Genomic DNA, 22,062 nt, shown 5'->3' on the forward strand with positions numbered 1-22,062 from the left:
AGCAGCAGTCCTGTCCTGCTTTATGGCAGCTGAGATTCTAGCTATCTGTATAACAGAACATTCTGTCCCAGTGGCTGCACAGATAATATCTGATCCCCTTTGTAAATAGCAGTCCTGCCCTGCTTTATGGCTGAGATTCTAGCTATCTGTATAACAGAGCATTCTGTCCCAGTGGCTGCACAGATCCTATCTGTAGAACTGAGCTGTAGTTTGAAACTTTGCTCAGCAAGGCAACAGTTAAGCTACCCCAGCCAATGTCTGATATATCTGTAAGTGACCAAACTGTGAGGCTAATTAAATAGCACTTGTTCATATGGCACCGGTAATCCATCACCCTCACCTACAGGAACACCTGACCCATACCAACTGTGCGAAATCAGCCCCCTGCAGAGATGAACATTGGATATTCTGATTACTTCTATGTATTACACTGCGTCCCCTTTGAATATATGAGGGGAATGATTCAATCTCACAGTTTAGTATTCCATTGGCAAAAGTCCTGTGATCTATAGGGTCACAGTTCCAGGCTTAAATATATCTGCAGTACTGCTCTGTTAGCCTATGCTGGTTAAAAGTGTTGTTCACCTTTAAATTAACTTTTAATATGATGTGGAGAGTGATATTCTGAGACAATTTGCAATCAGTCTTCATTTTCATTTTTTATTATTTGTGTTTTTTTGAGCTATCTCGTGTTTTGTTCAGCAGCTTTACAGTTTGCAGTGTCAGCTATCTGGTTGCTAGGGTCCATATTACCCCAGCAACCATGAATAACCATTGAATAAGAGACTGGAATATGAATAGGAGAGGGCTGAATAGAATAGAAAGTGAGTAGTGAAAAGTAGCAATAACAATAAATGTGTAGCCTTAAAGTGGCCATATACCTGGTGGGTCCCCCGGCCCTCATAGGCCCCTGCCGGGCCAGACCCCCTCTCCTGATCTCCTGGCCCTACAAAAAAAACAGTTTGCGGCACCTGCAGCGGAGTTCGCTCATGCGCACGGCTCCTCTCGTGCATGCATGCAGCGCACCTCCTTTTGCGCATGCGCAGCGTCGCATTAGGGGGTCCGGAGGGGCCCTCCAGTCCGACCCTGGGTCAATGACCCCCATTTGAAAGCTGGAAAGCAGGGCTGGACTGAGAGTCAAAATAGACCCTGGCATTTCAGGTACAAAGAGGCCCAATAAGCCTACAAAGAGGCCCAAACAGACCCCACCAGCCCACTAAATACTGACTTTCTATGGCACTTTATAGCAGCCCCCTCTGGCATTTGCCAGAACCCACAGGTTGCCAGTATGGGCCTGCTGGAAAGAGTCAGAAGAAGAAGGCAAATAAAAAAAAAACATAAAAAAGAAATGGTCAATTGAAAAGTTGCTTAAAATGATCTATAAGGTACTAAAAGTTAAGTTCAAGCTGCAGCACCCCTTTAAAGATGGATATTACTTGTGTGTATGGTAGGGATGTCCAAATGCCATACAATGTGACACAGAAATTCCGAGCCAGTGTCATACGTTCCAGCCTTTGGCGAGTCCTGCGCTGGCAATTTTAATGTTATTTGGTCACTGAGTCTGTGGCAGTGCCCAGCGTGCCCAGTGCAAACACATACTGTAAGCTTCTGGGGTGTGAAGCAGCGGGGCGGCACCTGGGGAGTGTATGAGGCATTTTCTGCTGAATAAAGAGCTCTGTTGTTCCCAATATGAGCCTTAAATACAATGGGAGTCAGTGTGCTACCCCAGAACAGCGAGTGCAATCGCGCATTTATTGCATGGAGTCATTCAAAAAATATGCATTTGTCACGGTCTGATCTTACATGGGATCAACTGGAGCGTTAAAGGGGTGCTTGTCCTATAACAAGACCCCCTCCCCTTTTTTAGAGTAAGTTCCCCTACAATTTTTAATAGTTTTCTATCACGTTAGAAGTTGACATAAGTTTATATAATGATGTACAGGCATGGGAGCTGTTATCTACAATGCTCAGGACTTCAGGTTTTCCAGATAATGAATCTTTATGTAATTTGGATGTTCATATCTACTAGAAAACCATTTAGGGCAGAGACACATGGTCAGATTCGGGGAGATTAGTTGTCCGGCGACAAATCTCCTCTTTTTCAGGGTGACTAATCTCCCCGAACTGCCTTCCATCTGGCTAATATGTAAATTGCCGGTGGGATGGCACTCAGATCGCTTAGTTTTCCGAAGTCTCCCGAATTTTCCTCGTGAGGCAACTTCGGACGACTTCGTAAAACGAAGCAATCCGAGTGCCATCCCGCCGGCGATTAAAATTCTAGCCGATGTGGAGGCAGTTCAGGGAGATTAGTCGTCCGAAGAGGAGGGGATTTGTCCCCAGGCGACAAATCTCCCCGAATCTGAGTGTCTCTGCCCTTAAATGTTAAATAAACCCAATAGGCTTCCAATAAGGATTAATTCTATCTTTGGATCAAGAACAAGGGAAATCATATTTAAAAACTTGGATTATTTGTATAAAATTGAGTGTATGGGGAGGTGGCCTTTCCATAATTTGGAGCTTTCTGGATAACAGGTTTCCGGATAAACCTATAGTTTTAAAAGTTTAGTGGCTATGTTTGCTCTGCTTAAATTAAGCCTATATCTTACAGTTTGACTGCTAAATTGGACCATGACCATGACCTCCCCAAGCAGCAGTGCAGCACATGAGCCTTTCATCTAAGGGGTAATTCAGTCTACTTGGTGGGCAATAAAAATAATCTGTTCACATCTAATGGCTTCACCAGCTACATTAGAAAGACCTGGTCAATTGTTAACCAGGTCCTTTAACCAGCTGGCTTCTGCTACATTGTTTCAGGAGTCAGAGGCAGCAGTGCAGAGAATATAAAACAGGTACTGCTTTCAATTCATTCACTCCATACTTCATTCCCGGGGAATGTGCAGCATAGAGAGCGTTTGTGTCTCTGGCTGAACACGAGGAGGATTCTGCATAACCTCGTGGCACGGGGAGACACAGTACAAATACCAGCCTGGTGAGATGTGCCCATCGGCTGACGTATCGAGCGCCCGGCTCAATCACTGAGTTCATTCACAAAAAAACGGCTGTTCTTCCCATTAATTATGGTCAGCAAACAGCCAGTTCCCTAGCAACCGGGAAGCATTAACGCAACGTCTGCTCTTATTTCTGTTTGGAGAGAAAAAAAAAAAGAAATTGCATCTGTTGGACTGGAGAGTGAGAAAAAAATAGAATTTGGTGGTTTCCTTGACATTTTTTTGTTTTGTGAGTGTCTCCAGCTGCAACAAAACCCCCCTAAAAAACAAAACAAAAAAAAAAACAAGTTAGACTCACTGTGTGCTGTCACAATGTAGCACCATGACAGTAAGGCCATTGACTCACATGCTGATGTCACAATGGATATGTGCCACAAGACAGACAATCAATATCCACGCTGGATTTGTTTTCTGACACTGAAGTCTGTGTGGGCCCCTTATCCCAGCAACGAAGAAATGTGCTTTCTGGGCAGCCATCCTTCCCAAATAAGCGGAATCTCCATCTAACAGGATCCCGGCTATTTTTACATGGGACTGTGATCAACAGATGTATGTTGGTGTGGCTACTAAATATGTATTAGATCTGGATGGAGCTCAGATGGCGGATGTTGTAGGTCAATAAAGCTCTAACTCCCAGCTGCTCATTTGACTTGTCTCACTTAGCCCTGAATGGCAGCAATTAATAGATAATGCTAAGCAATTCTCTAGGCAGCTCCTTGGCATGCAGATAATATTCCCCAAGGGGCGGTTAGACTAAGTGGTGCTCATCTGTACAGCTGCAAACTCACGCTGAAGTTCCAAAACACATTCTTATGGCTAGCACTGTGCACTTTGTAATGCCGTTGCAAAACAAGGAGATTGTAAGCTCTGCAGAGCAAGAGGTTATTGTTTTTGTAGCTGTACATGAATATATCCATATGCTCTTTATGCCAAGGTATCTGCCCCTCCAAACCTGGGGCAGATTGGGGGGTGCAGGGTTGTAAAAAAATGGTATGGCACCCTAGGCAACCAGGCTAGGCACATCGCACCCCTACTCTAGTGCACATGAATGAGAATGAGCACTCGCATGCAGATGTACCAACAACCACAAAAGAAGAGCAGTGCGGGGATGCAATCATTTGGACTAGGGGTAGGTAACAGAAATGGTATCTGCCTGGCACCCCCAACTGTTGCACCCTAGGCACATGCCTCTTTTGCCTTCTCCAATTCTGGCTCTGATGGGGGAGGCTATCATTTTAGGGAGCTAGCACACAGTCAGATTCGTGGAGATTTAGTTGCTCTTCGGCGGGGTGACAATCTCCCCAAACTGCCTTCTGCCTGCTATAATGAGAAAACACCAGCGCCAATTCACTCGCTGCGCTTTGATTTCCGGAATGACCCAAAGTTTCCTCGTGAGGCAACTTCGGAAATTGAAGCACCGCGAGTGCATTGGCGCTGGCGTTTTCTCATTATAGCAGGAAGAAGGCGACTAAATCTCCCCGAATCTGCCCGTGTGCTAGCTCCCTTAGTCTCATTTTACCATTTTAGCAAGTCTTAGCAACTGTCGTGACTGACAGTGGGGAATGACAATGGGAATGACAATGGGTAATGGCAGTGGGGAGTGTTGTCTATTAACCGATCTCTTAATTTATTTTCTCAATGATAAGAATGGCATTAAACCACAATTCTTTCAGTAGGAAACATCTTTTGTTCAATATTATAAAAGGGCAGCTCAGTTTTGGAGACACTTCCTCCCATTGGGTAGTTTCAGTATCACATTTCAGCCCCTCTCCTGTAAGTTGCCATCGGAATGTTCTCGTGCCACTCGTAGTTTGAGTTACAGAATTCCTGCCCTGTAATTTGCCATAAGCGGGTACTAACCCACCCACTGCTTGGGGCAGACTCTGTGCTCCTCTAAGTAAGCTGCCATCATTGTGCTCTAGTCCCACCCATTGCTTGTGTCACAGACTATATGCACCTCCCATGTCTGGACTCAAAATAGGTGCTGGTATTTCAAAAACACAGAGGCCCACACAGCCCCCCAAAGACGCAATAAATAGTAACTGTCTATGGCATCTTCCAGCAGCCCCTCCAATAAGTTGTTGGGGGTTATCATTGACATGAGTGCATTTCTATGTGCGGTTGACTGATACGTGGGTTTTAAAGGGGAACTCCACCAAAATACTCTGTCTGGGGGCTGAAACAATGTCGCAGAAGCCAGCTGATTAAAAGGAACCAATGGAAGTGGAGTCCTAAACGCAAGCTCTGCATTCCCCCATTGAGAACCTTTCGTTCAAACACTAATGGAAAATAAAGGAGCAATAAAATGGAACCTTCCTGCTAGTGCCGCTAGATGGCATTGCCTCTCTGTTGTGCAGCCCTAGCTCCAACCAGGGATCCCAGTTTAGGGCCAGTGTTGGATTGGAGAGGAATGTAATGTTTCTGGTATTAATGTTCAGTGCAAGGATTCGCTGGGCTGCATTGGAAAGCGCATGTAAAGGTTAGTTTTGGGTTCCTCCTTTTCAGCCAGACAATGTTTCTATATGGCTGACCTGCAGAGAATGGCACTGACATTTGCCTGTAAACACACAAGTACTGTAACAGTTAAATAACCTGTCTTAAAGGGCAACTGCACTTTTGTTTTCTAAGTTTTCTTTGTATTTGTAAATAGGTAAATAGTAATTTCTCTTTTGCTTTAATTCCCCCTGGCGCCTGTGGAGGAACAGACTTCCATAACGTGTATACAGGTAAATGCACTTAGCCTTAAACCTTGCATCATGGAATTCCTCATTGACTCCTAATATCCTTATCATTTACAGTAGGGGTACATTATCCCTTATAATACATGAATGATACTCAAGAGTTCCTTGTATAACTCAGCCTGCAGCCTTGTGCCTTTATATGGTCACAGAACCCCTCAGTGACTTCTAATATCCTTATCATTTACAGTAGGGGGTACATTATCCCTTATAATACATGAGTGATACTCAGAGTTCTCTGTATAACTCAGCCTGCAGCCTTGTGCCTTTATATGGTCACAGAACCCCTCAGTGACTCCTAATATCCTTATCATTTACAGTAGGGGTACATTATCCCTTATAATACATGAGTGATACTCAGAGTTCCCTGTATAACTCAGCATGCAGCCTTGTGCCTTTATATGGTCACAGAACAACCCCTCAGTGACTTCTAATATCCTTATCATTTACAGTAGGGGGTACATTATCTCTTATAATACATGAGTGATACTCAGAGTTCTCTGTATAACTCAACCTGCAGCCTTGTGCCTTTATATGGTCACAGAACCCCTCAGTGACTCCTAATATCCTTATCATTTACAGTAGGGGGTACATTATCCCTTATAATACATGAGTGATACTCAGCGTTCCCTGTATAACTCAGCCTGCAGCCTTGTGCCTTTATATGGTCACAGAACAACCCCTCAGTGACTTCTAATATCCTTATCATTTACAGTAGGGGTACATTATCCCTTATAATACATGAGTGATACTCAGGTTCCCTGTATAACTCAGCCTGCAACCTTGTGTCTTTATATGGTCACAGAACCCCTCAGTGACTTCTAAAATCCTTATCATTTACAGTAGGGGGTACATTATCCCTTATAATACATGAGTGATACTCAGAGTTCCCTGTATAACTCAGCCTGCAGCCTTGTGCGTTTTATGGTCACAGAACCCCTCAGTGACTTCTAATATCCTTATCATTTACAGTAGGGGGTACATTATCCCTTAACCTACTGTACAATCAGGGGAAATCAATAGAAGTATATCACAAAAAGACTATCTCAGCGTTACTTATTGGGATTCAAAAAATAATTTTTCTTCCTACGAGTCCTGCGATAAACTGTTCCTCTATTTATTACACATTAATTTGTTTGATTTGTTATTGTATTTTTATAATCCGCTTAATACCGGTTTCAAGCTCACCCTTAAGGTTTGCTGGTCCGGGTGCACAAAGCCCCAGACCCCTCGCAAGGTCACCGGATTCAGCTTCCCAAATGAATAAGGGTATAGTGTCTTACCCGGACTTCGTTGTGACCCAGGTGCAGCCGCCCTGAGTCCGTCGCTAAAGGAAAACGAAATGCTGCACACACCAAAATCCTGGACAGCGCACTCTTCGGATCACTCAAGGAATCGCTTGGTCATCAAATCATTGGTAAAAAACTTGATTTTATTAAATATTTAACATTTTAACAAACTGTATAGCCCTGCGCCATGAGGTCTGACGCGTTTGGTGTCACTGCACTTCATCAGAGACATCAGAGGTCTCTGATGAAGTGCAGTGACACGAAACGTGTCAGACCTCATGGCGCAGGGCTATACAGTTTGTTAAAATGTTAAATATTTAATAAAATCAAGTTTTTTTACCAATGATTTGATGAACAAGCGATTCCTTGAGTGATCCGAAGAGTGCGCTGTCCAGGATTTTGGTGTTTGAAATCAATAGAAGTGTGTGCAGGAGTCGGAATACAAGGACAGATGGGCCAGTTGGGATCATTTACATTAGCTGAGAGATGGGATAACTGTACACAAACAGATACAGGGGCAGCAGAGATACTTCCCTGGGGAGCAATCGGTTACTTGTACAGTGACAAATAGGTTACGGGATGCCAGCTGTAATTGGAAGAAAGGAGATTTTACCATCAACAAAGGAAAGAGGTACTTTGTTGTTATGATAGGGAGGATGTGGTCATGTGACACAAGGAGCAGAGGAAGCACATAGCAATTAGCAGCTATGTACTGATCATAATCAATGAGCATGCCATTGGGATCAAGTACAGGCAGGGGAACTGTTATCCAGAATGCTCAGGACCTGGAGTTTGCCTGGATAATGGATCTTTCCATAATTTGGATCTTCATACCTTAAGTCTACTAGAAAATCCTGTAAACATTAAATAAACCCAATAGGCTGGTTTTGCTTCCAATAAGGATTAATTATATCTTAGTTGGGATCAAGTACAAGTGACTGTTTTATTATTACAGAGAACAAAATAAATGAAAAAAATAGAATTATTTGGAGAAAATTGAGTTTATGGGAGCTTTATGGATAACAGGTTTTCAGATAACAGATCCAATGCCTGTAGTGTACGCATAGTAAAAAAAATATATGTAAGAGTACATCTTCATTTAGGATTCAGCCGAACCCCTGAATCCTTCGCGAAGGATTCGGCCGAATATTGAACCGAATCCAAATCCTAATTTGCATATGCAAATTTGGGGGTGGGAAGGGGAAAACATTTTTTAATTCCTTGTTTTGTGACAAAAAGTCACGCAATTTCCCTTCCCGCCCCTAATTTGCATATGCAAATTCAGATTCGGTTTGACCAGGCAGAAGGATTCGCCGAATCCTGCTGAAGAAGTTCTAATCCTGGTTGAATTCCGAACCAAATCCTGGATTCGGTGCATCCCTACTTTCAAGTCTGGAATTACTGGCTGTACCCACCCTCCCTTAAAATATTCTATATCCATTACTCACTATAATGACTAATCAACACGGCGGCCCCTGCTTAAAGTAAAAATTACATTATTCACCATTCATTGCTTGCTGTATAATGAAATATTGGGCCAGGACACAAAATCCAGGTATTCAAGAAATTGACTCAGAGTTCTGCATTAACACCAGACATGCCAATAAGATCATTGCATACTTCTAAACATTTGAGAAACCAGAAGAGCTACAGAAGTGCCACACCACTACATTTTTGGACATGTCCCCTTTATCTCCCATTTTACTTCAAGACAATATTTGCCCTATAATAATCCAATCTCCAGCTTCCCTACACATCTTCTTCTATCCCCAGTTTTCCTGTATGTCCCTCCACTCTATAGCTTTCCTATTGAGCCCCGCAGGCAATAAATAGCTGACCAGAATTATATTATAATACACATTTATTTATCAATTTATGCTACAAAGTCTAAAGATCAAATGTTAATCAAGTATAACATTACAACATGATTAAACGTTTTCACGGTTTAGTGCAGAAAATAACAAAACACGTAGATATTGTTTCATTGAAATAATGGTCTCAGCAGCTATTGAGGTCTTGGGGCCCAAGTCAGTTGGGGATTTTGGCCCTGCCGCTGAAAAGGAGAAGATACAGGACTTTTCTCTTTAGAATTCTGCCTTCATCTATATACACTTTACTCTGGGCAGAAGAAATTACAGAGGATCTCAGATAACGAAGGAAATGTTGGTTTTTTCGCGTCTTTCAATGTCTCAGTCATTTGAGCAACTGTTTTACTGGTCTCCTGTATCTGTGACTTGGATTCGGCTATTCTTTTTTGAATTTCGGCCATTTTTTGCCTCCGTTTCTCGAATTTTCTGCTCCATTTCTCTATGCTGAAGATCAATTAGCTTAACCGTGTTTTCTATTTAACCCATGTGCTGGTAATGAGACCATTGTCCCCAGCACGTTATCACAACCGCGAATATAAACAGAGCGATGACCAGCTTGAAAAGTTTCTGGGGCGTAATGTTGGTCAATAGACTCGTCTAAATAAGAATTCAAATCAGGTTTCTTCTTGTTGTTCTTCATTGTTCTATCTGCATTATCAAAATAAAGATTTTTAACTCACTATCAAATATAAAACTATTCTCTAATCCTTATTTAATGAATATACAAAACTGTTACTACACATTTCTTTCAAATATCAAACGCTACTCTCTCTGAAGTCCGTTATATTCTCTACTGTACAAACATCTTCAAACTCACTATACAATTAAATTATTCTTTTATTACCCTAATACATATACAATTTCCTATAATAAACAAATCTACACATTTTACCTTTAAATTCCATTAAAAGTGAAGATGATGAATTGGTAAAATAAAATTTCTTGTTGATAAATCTCAGAGAGTTGCTTACGCTTGGAAGCTTATCACAACTCTGATCTGATTATTGATGGTGCACTCAATATATAAGGCAAGTGTCATTGTGACGTCATACTGTACCATTATGACATCATGCCATTGTGACAGCATGCCATTATGACATCACATCACCATGGCAACCTGATTGTTACTGTTTAAGTCCTTTTCCCAAGGCAGTGGAAAGTGCGCCTGAATGTTATACAATTTTAGAACATAAACTACTATTTTGGAAGCCTGATTTTGCTTCCAAAAGCTTTGCAACTTTCCAATACATGTTTATTACATTTTTTTAATGCTTTTAAAGGGATGGCTCATCTTTAAGTTAAATTTTAGCACATTATAGACTGGCCAATTCTAAGCGACTTTTCATATGGTCTTTTGCTACTTTTTTATTACTCTTCTTTCTATTCAGGCCTCTCCTATTTGGCCGAATACTGAACCAAATCCAAATTTGCATATGCAAATTAGGGGTGGAAAGGGGAAAACATTTTTTAATTCCTTTTTTTGTGACAAAAAGTCGTGCAATTTCCCTTCCCGCCCCTAATTTGCATATTCAAATTCCATTTGGTTTGACCAGGCAGAAGGATTCACCGAATCTGAATTCTGCTGAAAAAGGCCCAATCCTGGCTGAATTACGAACAAAAACCTGGATTCGGTGCATCCCTACTTTCAAGTCTGGAATTACTGGCTGTACCCACCCTCCATTAAACTATTCTATATCCATTACTCACTATAATGACTAATCAACATGCACGATGGCCCCTGCTTAAAGTAATAACAACATTATCCACCATTCAATGGGTGCTGTATAATGAAATATTGGGCCAGGACACAAAATCCAGGTATTCAAGAAATTGACTCAGAGTTCTGCATTAACACCAGACATGCCAATAAGATCATTGCATACTTCTAAACATTTGAGAAACCAGAAGAGCTACAGAAGTGCAGCACCACTACATTTATGACAGCAATATTTTTGGACATGTCCCCTTTATCTCCCATTTTCCTTCAAGACAATATTTGCCCTATAATAATCCAATCCCCATCTTCCCTACACATCTTCTTCTATCCCCAGTTTTCATGTATGTCCCTATACTCTATAGCTTTCCTATTGAGCCCCGCAGGCAATAAATAGCTGACCAGAATTATATTTTAATACACATTTATTTATCAATTTATGCTACAAAGTCTAAAGATCAAATGATAGTCAAGTATAACATTACAACATGATTAAATGTTTTTTTCACGGTTTAGTGCAGAAAATAAAACACGTAGATATTGTTTCATTGAAATAATGGTCTCAGTAGCTGTTGAGGTCTTGGGGCCCAAGTCAGTTGGGGATTTGGCCCTGCCGCTGAAAAGGAGAAGATACAGGACTTTTCTCTTTAGAATTCTGCCTTCATCTATATACACTTTACTCTGGGCAGAAGAAATTACAGAGGATCTCAGATAACGAAGGAAATGTTGGTTTTTTCGCGTCTTTCAATGTCTCAGTCATTTGAGCAACTGTTTTACTGGTCTCCTGTATCTGTGACTTCGATTCGGCTATTCTTTTTTGAATTTCGGCCATTTTTGCCTCCGTTTCTCGAATTTTCTGCTCCATTTCTCTATGCTGAAGATCAATTCGCTTAACCGTGTTTTCTATTTTAACCATGTGCTGGTAATGAGCCCATTGTCCCCAGCACGTTATCACAACCGCGAATATAAACAGAGCGATGACCAGCTTGAAAAGTTTCTGGGCGTAATGTTGGTCAATAGACTCGTCTAAATAAGAATTCAAATCAGGTTTCTTCTTGTTGTTCTTCATTGTTCTATCTGCATTATCAAAATAAAGATTTTTAACTCACTATCAAATATAAAACTATTCTCTAATCCTTATTTAATGAATATACAAAACTGTAACACATTTCTTTCAAACATCAAACGCTATTCCGTTATATTCTCTACTGTACAAATCAAACTGAATATCTATCTTCAAACTCACTATACAATTAAATTATTCTTTTATTACCCTAATACATATACAATTTCCTATAATAAACAAATCTACACATTTTACCTTTAAATTCCATTAAAAGTGAAAATGATGAATTGGTAAACTAAAATTTCTTGTTGATAAATCTCAGAGAGTTGCTTACGCTTGGAAGCTTATCACAACTCTGATCTGATTATTGATGGTGCACTCAATATATATGGCAAGTGTCATTGTGACATCATACTGTACCATTATGACATCATGCCATTGTGACATCGTGCCATTGTGACATCATGCCATTACATCACCATGGCAACCTGATTGTTACTGTTTAAGTCCTTTTCCCAAGGCAGTGGAAAGTGCTCCTGAATGTGGTACTATTTTAGAAGTTAAACTACTATTTTAGAAGGCTGGTTTTGCTTCCAAAAGCTTTGCAACTTTCCAATACACATTTATTACATTTTAAAGGGATGGCTCATCTTTAAATTTTAACATATTATAGACTGGCCAATTCTAAGCAACTTTTCAATTTTTTCTTTTTCTTCTGCTACTTTCTATTCAGGCTTCTCCTATTCATATTCCAGTCTCTTATTCTAAGCAATACATGGTTGCTAGGGTAATTTGGACCCTAGCAACCAGATTTCTGAAACCAGAGAGCCGCTGAATAAAAAGGTAAATAACTCAGAAATCTGAAATAATTGGAATGGACAGCAATGGTAAGATCAGAAATAAAAAAATAGTACAGATACAGAATATAAAATTATATATAAAATGTATTTATGTATAAAAAGAAAACATGCTGAGTTACAGTCTGAGAACTTGTAGAGCTGTACAGCAAGGCAGCGATGGTTTTATACAATAAAGAGGCCACGTCAGATTTGCAGAGCTTTGTGGCTTGTGCAGGGAATGGGTTTCATGTTGCAGGGTATGTACATAAAGCAGTGCAATTTATTGCCCCAAGTGCTCCATCCCTGTCGTGGAAAATGCCTTTGGTTCTGTGTCTGCAGCAACATCACGAGTAACACAACTTTGGTTCAAACAAATGGCCCTGCTACAAAGAGATTACACTCTACAACAGCAATATTCAACCCTAGGGTGGGGTTCCAAATAGTGCAGAACTACAACTCACATAATCCTTCTCGATCTCGAAAACTTGCTATCTACTTCTACTGTACTGATGGGCTGGGGGAGGAGGTTATTTTGGGGGAGTGAAAGTGGATTGTGTACAAGTTTAATTCAGCCTTTTCCCATGTGTAAAAAATATTATTTTGTAGACTGTAAATAGCTTGGGGGTATAACTAATTATATGCATGTGAACAGAAGCTGCCTTCATTCCGGAAGTAAGACTATAAACTCTCCATTGAACAATGGTTAAGAATAGATTGTATGGTTTGTTGAGAGCAGCTAAGCTGTAGGAAGCTATACCTTTATACTGTACTGTCTACTTCACAGCAACTTCCTTCCATATGTATAAATACAAATATACAGAGAAGGAATGTTCTGGGCACACAATAAGCTATACCCTCATACTGTATTGTCTAAGTGAAACAATATGGCACCTCCTTCCCATATGTATAAATACAAATATACAGAGAAGGAATGTTCTGGGCACACAATAAGCTATACCCTCATACTGTACTGTCTAAGGGAAACAATATGGCACCTCCTTCCCATATGTATAAATACAAATATACAGAGAAGGAATGTTCTGGGCACACAATAAGCTATACCCTCATACTGTACTGTCTAAGGGAAACAATGTGGCACCTCCTTCCCATATGTATAAATACAAATATACAGAGAAGGAGTGTTCTGGGCACACAATAAGCTATACCCTCATACTGTACTGTCTAAGGGAAACAATATGGCACCTCCTTCCCATATGTATAAATACAAATATACAGAAAAGGAATGTTCTGGGCACACAATAAGCTATACCCTCATACTGTACTGTCTAAGGGAAACAATATGGCACCTCCTTCCCATATGTATAAATACAAATATACAGAGAAGGAATGTTCTGGGCACACAATAAGCTATACCCTCATACTGTACAAGGGAATCAATATGGCACCTCCTTCCCATAAGTATAAATACAAATATACAGAGAAGGAATGTTTTGGGCACACAATAAGCTATACCCTCATACTGTACTGTCTAAGGGAAACAGTATGGCACCTCCTTCCCATATGTATAAATACAAATATACAGAGAAGGAATGTTCTGGGCACACAATAAGCTATACCCTCATACTGTACTGTCTAAGGGAAACAGTATGGCACCTCCTACCCATATGTATAAATACAAATATACAGAGAAGGAATGTTCTGGGCACACAATAAGCTATACCTTCATACTGTACTGTCTAAGGGAAACAATGTGGCATCTCCTTCCCATAAGTATAAATACAAATATACAGAGAAGGAATGTTTTGGGCACACAATAAGCTATACCCTCATACTGTACTGTCTAAGGGAAACAATATGGCACCTCCTTCCCATATGTATAAATACAAATATACAGAGAAGGAAGGGCACACAATTAACTATAGTCAGAAATTAAGCCCATTACATTGAAATTAATACATAGAATATATAGAACGTGTTCTGGAGAAGAGTAAAAAGTGGCACATACTGTTACCCCGGGTCGGACAACCTTGCCTTCTCACTATATAAATCAAATGGCATAGCTGATGTCTATGTACAAGGACTATATTGAAGCTAAGCAGCGTATGGGATGGAATAAGGCTGACTGTACTGTATGTAATAGGCTTATTGATGGCGAGTATATGCATATCAGCTTAGACCAAGAGAAAAGAAGTAAAACCCCCCTTCCTTCCACAACCCAAACCAATTAGGAACTAGACAAGTGCTTAAGACAATAATTCAATGGGTTTAAATATTAAACGTGGTACCAGTAATTACTGGGTTAAAAAGTGATATATATGTGCTTAATCATTAAATAATTGCTTGTAAAGCATTAAAAGTGCTATGCGCTAATTCGTTCTATAAGCCAGTTTTTAAATTAAATTCAACTATATAAAACACGATTCAACCACCAAAAGTGCTAGTGCCACAACTTAGATGCAATCACAGATTGCCCATGTGCAGAGACAATTAATTAAAATTGGTTTTGTAAAAGACAGTCAAAACTGTCTCGTATAGGAAGTGAATTAAACCCAAACCGCCATTTGAGAAAAAAAAAGTAGGAAATTGAAAATAGAGAAGAGGTGGAGAAGTCCCAAGAAACTACTGCCTGGTTGTTTTTCTAGGCCCTGGGACCCCACACGGGGAGAAAGTAGGTCACTGGGGACAGTGGTCTCAGGTTTACCCTGCTATCTTAACAGGAAAGCTTCCCTATAAAACCACAAACCCACCAGAGCCGTGTAATAAAAGAGATAAAAGATGTACAAATGCGGTAAAATCAGGTTAAAATCTGTTAAAGTTAAGTAGGTTATAAAAGCAATGTTAGGAATCCAATCCTGATGCTAGACGTTTGCCAATGCCCGTTTCGCCTTTGGCTTTATCAGGGCAAATCTGAATATTCTCATTAAGAGTCACACTTTTAAAAACTTTCATGTCTGAAAAATCTCGTGAGAATTACACATTCATGCACATTCTATTCGCATCGTATCGCTGGACATTTAGACGCTGGAGTAATTACGCCACTTCCACCAGCAAAAATGCGCAGCGAATCTCCGCAGGCGCAAACACGCCATGACCCTGCGCATCATGTCACTGTATAGAACCCTAGGATCCTCCTATGATGTGTCATGAGCCTGTGACGACTATGATGCTTATAGGGGGAGAGTCCCTATTCAGTTCTCTATGGACTAGTCTGTTAAATAAAAGGAAAATCACCCTTTGTATCTGTTATTGTAAGATTTGTAAAATTGTATAGCATTTTGCGGTTAAAATTTTATTTTTCCATGTTATTTTTGAAATGAACGCATTAAATAAGATACTTTCATTAATCCCTCTCGGGGGAAACTGTGTTTAATTTGAAAATCCAATAGGTCTCCCTTTTCAGTAATTCTTGCTCCAGGTTGCCCCCTCTTATTCCCAGGTTAATTTTTTCAGTGGCCCAAAATTTTAAATTGGCCGGATTCATGTTATGACATTGTTTAAAGTGACTAGCAACTGTGGATAGAGTATTATCGGTATTTTTGATCTTATCCGCATTTCGAATCGAACTGCAGTGTTGTATTCTTGCTTTGAGCATTTGTGTCGTCATTCCCAAATATTGTTTCTGACAAGGGCATTCCAACACATAAATGACTCCCTTCGACCTGCAATTAATGTTGTCATCAACCTGATGATTATTATAAAATCAGTGAAGGTTGACATTCGCTTCATTTTATCACAAACATTGCAATTGGCACAGGGAAAGCAGCCCTTGTTATTCTTGGGTTTCCTTGGGTTTTGGTAGTGGCTTCTAGATAACAAATCTTCAGATTCGGAATGCGTTTATAGCATATTGATACTATAAAATCCTGATTTAAAGGAAAACTATAGCCCCAAAATGAATACTTAAGCAACAGATAGTTTATATAAAATTGAATGACATATTAAAGAATCTTACCAAACTGGAATATATATTTACATAAATATTGCCCTTTTACATCTCTTGCCTTGAACCACCATTTCGTGACTCTATCTGTGCTGCCTCAGAGATCACCTGACCAGAAATACTACAACACTAACTGTAACAGGAAGAAGTGAGGAAGCAAAAGACACAACTCTGTCTGTTAATTGGCTCATGTGACCTTACATGTGGTTTGTATGTGTGCACAGTGAATCTTACGATCTCAGGGGGCGGCCCTTATTTTTTAAAATGGCAATTTTCTATTTATGATTACCCAATGGCACATACTAATAGAAAAGTATATTATTATGATAATGGTTCATTTACATGAAGCAGGGTTTTACACATGAGCTGTTTTACTCAGTATCTTTTAATAGAGACCTACATTGTTTGGGGGGTATAGTTTTCCTTTAAGTGGAAAACGGCTTAGTTTTCCTTTAGAAGCCTTTGAGTCAATTGTCCAATTACTTTTAAGCCCTTGAAATTAAGTGATTGCATAAAAATGTGAGGAACTAAAGCCTTTTTTTTTTAAACACACTCTTTTTGTTCAACCCACTGAATTAAAGCTGAAAGTCTGCACTTCAACTGCATCTGAGTTGTTTCAATTAAATACATTGTGGTAATGTACAGAACCAAAATTAGAAACACAAGTTGTCTCTGTCCAAATATTTATGGACCTAACTGTAGGCTTTTGTTTCCCTAAATTTACATTTTCCCGGATTTTACACCATTTTTTTTCTGGCGCCTTGAAAAATGTCAAATGGGCATTCTACTGTAATTCTGTCTGTCTTTATATTCTCTGCTCAAAGAGCAGAAGTCAGCAGATTCAAGGGTCGGAAACAGATAACGGAAAGTGGCAGACACTGCATTCAATAGCAGTTTTTTTTACAAATAACATAGGAAACAAGATTTTCTTTAATTTTTTTAAATAATAAATCTCCCAGCATGCCCAGTGACCCACAGGCTGAGTTAGTATTGTGGAATACCAGCAGCTGAACACCTTTAATTCAGAAGATGAAGACAATGGGTCTGTTTTTCCTCCTTGCTGACTGACCTCTCCCTGCATTTGTTAGTATAACTCCTTTGCCCCAGGCAATCATGTCAGTTCCTGTATCCTGTGCTCAGATCATGTGACCTGATTTGAAACACCCCCCTGGCGTTATTTGAGATGGCAAGGACTTTGTGGGAGGGGGAAGTTCGGGTGCAATGAGCAGTCATTTTCATAAAACCAATAGTTAAAATGTTTTTGTACGATAATGCATGCGATCTTGCATCTTTAATACTGAAATAATATTTATATTTAATATTACAATAAAAATACAACCAGACCTGTTATCCAGAATGTTCGGGACCTGTTTTTTTTTTCTTTCTAGATAATGGATCTTTCCTGAAGTCTACTAGAAAATCATGTAAACATTAAATAAACCCAATAGGCTGGTTTTGCTTCCAATAAGGATTAGTTATATCTTAGTTGGGATCAAGTACAAGTTACTGTTTTGAAATTTTGATTATTTGTATAAAATGGAGTCTATGGAAGACGGGCTTTCTGTAATTCGGAGCTTTATAGATAACGGGTTTCTGGAAAATGGATCCCATACCTGTATATTAAATATAATTATACTTACAATAAATATACAGTAATTACATTGGAATTAAAGTATTTGTTTTACACTTTTTTTGTCATCTTTTTTTAAGAAACACATTCCATCCTGGGCATTTCACTCATGGTATAGTAAATGGCAATTACACCATTGTTTTTTCTTTATTTTGATTTGCTTCAAGGAAATATGAATAATTATAATTGTAACTTGTATGACCAGGTTTGTGAGCCCAAAGTGACAATTAATTACAAATGACAAACACCCTTAAGTTTGCTCATAGTCTGTACAGAGAGAGACCGTAAAAACTATGGCAGTATATGTATTCCCCTCTACTAAGCACAATTCTGCAGGAACAGCCCCCTAAGTTTGCTCATAGTCTGTACAGAGAGATCCCATAAAACTATGGCAGCATAGGTATTCCCCTGTACTAAGCACAATTCAGCAGGAACAGCCCCCTAAGTTTGCCCATAGCCTATACAGAGAGATCCCATAAAACTATAGAAGCATAGGTATTCCCCTGTACTAAGCACAATTCAGCAGGAACAGTCCCCTAAGTTTGCTCATAGCCTGTACAGAGAGACACCATAAAACTATCGCAGCATAGGTATTCCCATGTACTAAGCACAATTCAGCAGGAACAGCCCCCTAAGTTTGCTCATAGCCTGTACAGAGAGATCCTATAAAACCATGGCAGCATAGGTATTCCCCTGTACTAAGCACAATTCAGCAGGAATAGTCCCCTAAGTTTGCTCATAGTCTGTACAGAGAGATACCATAAAACTATGGCAGCATAGGTATATCCCTGTACTAAGCACAATTCAGCAGGAACAGCCCCTAAGTTTGCTCATAGTCTGTACAGAGAGTTCCCATAAAACTATCGCAGCATAGGTATTCCCATGTACTAAACACAATTCAGCAGGAACAGTCCCCTAAGTTTGCTCATAGTCTGTACAGAGAGATCTCATAAAACTATGGCAGCATGGGTATTCCCCTGTACTAAGCACAATTCTGCAGGAACAGTCCCCTAAGTTTGCTCATAGTCTGTACAGAGATTTCCCATAAAACTATCGCAGCATAGGTATTCCCATGTACTAAACACAATTCTGCAGGAACAGCCCCCTAAGTTTAATCATACCCTGTACAGAGAGATCCCATAAAACTATGGCAGGATAGATTTTCCCCTGTACTAAGCAAAATTCAGCAGGAACAGCCCCCTAAGTTTGCTCATAGTCTGTACAGAGAGATCTCATAAAACTATGGCAGCATGGGTATTCCCCTGTACTAAGCACAATTCTGCAGGAACAGCCCCCTAAGTTTGCTCATACCCTGTACAGAGAGATCCCATAAAACTATGGCAGCATAGGTATTCCCCTGTACTAAGCACAATTCAGCAGGAACAGCCCCTAAGTTTGTTCATAGTCTGTACCGTCTGTACAGAGAGATCCGTTTTTGATGTCTGTAAAATGAATCTCTCTTAGCAAACAACTATCCCACTTATTTCAGCAGAAAAGGGATAGTTCCTTTCGTATTTACCTCCCCAATGGTGAAATTCAGTTGCCGAGCTTGGACGATCATCTCCATCTGGAAAACATAGCCCTTCGAGACGCACCTCTCTACCAGCTTTTTCAGCACATCTTTTCTATATAACCTGTGAATTATTTAAAGCAATATTTTACAATATACCAATAAATAGCCTCCAATATATAATTCAATAGATCAACAGGTACATAATGTCACCAGTGTTTCATGTCTTGTAAGAAATAAATTGTTCCTGCTGTAAGCAACACTATTAGATAGTTCAGCAACTTTGCCTTTATATGGTCACAGAACCCTTCAGTGACTTCTATTTTCCTTATTAAAAAAGTAAATAAAATAACATTTATCTTCCCTTATCATGTCTTCTCTGTTGAGTTATAATCCTATTATCTGGTTCCCAATTCTGTGCTTGCAAGTCCAAAAAAGGCTAAAACCAGGCCTGGACTGGGATTCCAAAGATTACTGCCGGTTACTGTCTGCTCTGCTCTCATTTCCCTACAGAAATAGGGATTGGTAGCACTAGATAGGTACCTAATATATAAGGACAGAGACAAGAGGAAAGTGTTGGAAGGGTTACTGTCTGCTCTGCTCTCATTTCCCTACAGAAATAGGGATTGGTAGCACTAGATAGGTACCTAATATATAAGGACAGAGACAAGAGGAAAGTGTTGGAAGGGTTACTGTCTGCTCTGCTCTCATTTCCCTACAGAAATAGGGATTGGTAACACTAGATAGGTACCTAATATATAAGGAGAGAGACAAGAGGAAAGTGTTGGAAGGGTTACTGTCTGCTCTGCTCTCATTTCCCTACAGAAATAGGGATTGGTGACACTAGATAGGTACCTAATATATAAGGAGAGAGACAAGAGGAAAGTGTTGGAAGGGTTACTGTCTGCTCTCTCTCATTTCCCTACAGAAATAGGGATTGGTAGCACTAGATAGGTACCTAATATATAAGGACAGAGACAAGAGGAAAGTGTTGGAAGGGTTACTGTCTGCTCTCTCTCATTTCCCTACAGAAATAGGGATTGGTAGCACTAGATAGGTGCCTAATATATAAGGACAGAGACAAGAGGAAAGTGTTGGAAGGGTTACTGTCTGCTCTCTCTCATTTCCCTACAGAAATAGGGATTGGTAACACTAGATAGGTACCTAATATATAAGGATAGAGACAAGGGGAAAGTGTTGGAAGGGTTACTGTCTGCTCTGTTCTCATTTCCCTACAGAAATAGGGATTGGTAGCACTAGATAGGTGCCTAAAGTTAGCTCCCCGGCTGTAAAGGAAGGCACACTGATTTAGACACACACAAAGGTAGTCACAGCGCAAGCCTCTATGTATAGATCATATGTATACTGGATACTGTGTGGTCTTTGAATAAGTATCCTTTTTCTGGGATCTAGGGTCTTTACTATTGTATTACTTCTATCATCTTTATTCACATTCATATTCACAGTTAAACAAATACCTGGTTGCTACAATCAGTGAGCTTAACAACCAGATATCACTTTAAAAGGTAAAACTAAAAAAAGCAGCAGGACAAAACATTATATATATATATATATATATATAAATACTACAAACTGCCATTGTCTCCAGCTGTCCAACATGGGACAAACATGAGATGTTAATAACAGAGGGAAGGATAACATTTTTGTCAAAAGTCCTTTTGAAGCCCAATTCCAGTGTTCAGCCTTTTAATGAGCAGCTCAGGTCTAGCTCCTGTGGTTCATTTTAATGTGAACTTCTATTAAAGTACATGAAGCTTAATGCAGATCTGTCCCATCACAGGAGTATCAATGGGGTAACATTATCCAGCTGTATGCGAGCAAACATACTTTTTGGACATAGGTCTAACCAAGAAAAATATATGTGCAGATTGCCCCTCTGCATATTGGATTTATGCTTATCTGTAAGCCAAAACAGTCACTACAAAGAGGTGACTCTTACATTGGCATTATACAATGAATGTTCTGCTTTCACACTTACCCATAGGTAGCTGTAAGTTTAACTAACACCAAGCCAAAACTGGAACATGTCAATGGAAAAGGCTTGCTGGAGAGGGGGGGGGGGTCGGATCACCTTTTCAGCTTTACCTTATTAACTTTCTTTTCAAATCCCAGCCATAAACACCACCTTTTCCACTGTATCGAGTGCCAGACAATATATCATAGGTACCTTCTTTCTGTTCCCTGTGCCAAAATAGAAAAAAATATGTTATTTATTGAATATATTGATTGCCAAGGACGTTATGATAAACGAGCAAGGACTCTAATGAAACAGTTACTATCATAATGCCCAAGAGCAGTGCTGTCCAACTTCTGCGCTACTGAGGGCCGCAATTTTCTGGTCAACATGGTGGAGGGCGATAATGGAAGCCTGTGTTAGCCACTCCCTGTTTTAGACCACACCCACATTAAATCCCGCCCATTTTACCACAAAACCACGTCCACCTTAATAGCACACCAAAAAACCAAATGGTTGGTGCT

The 22,062-nt window shown here is 39.9% G+C and overlaps 1 protein-coding gene across 2 annotated transcripts in view; it reads right to left on the reverse strand.

The window, feature by feature from the left end:
- LOC108700896 (dolichol-phosphate mannosyltransferase subunit 1-like) overlaps nucleotides 1-22,062 on the reverse strand; it is a 44,409-nt gene that overhangs the window by 14,650 nt on the left and 7,697 nt on the right. The window contains exons 3-5 of one of the 2 annotated variants that reach the window (XM_018234934.2): nucleotides 21,670-21,765; nucleotides 19,573-19,687; nucleotides 11,031-11,694 (exon numbers count right to left, since the gene is read on the reverse strand). In XM_018234934.2, coding sequence (XP_018090423.1) covers nucleotides 11,683-11,694; nucleotides 19,573-19,687; nucleotides 21,670-21,765 — 223 coding nt within the window. In that variant the 3' untranslated portion in view covers nucleotides 11,031-11,682. Of the gene's footprint in view, nucleotides 1-11,030; nucleotides 11,695-19,572; nucleotides 19,688-21,669; nucleotides 21,766-22,062 lie in introns of those variants that run through there. The other variant, XM_018234933.2, reaches the window with a different exon arrangement.

Source organism: Xenopus laevis, chromosome 9_10L (assembly GCF_017654675.1).
Source record: "Xenopus laevis strain J_2021 chromosome 9_10L, Xenopus_laevis_v10.1, whole genome shotgun sequence".
NCBI lineage: Eukaryota > Metazoa > Chordata > Amphibia > Anura > Pipidae > Xenopus > Xenopus laevis.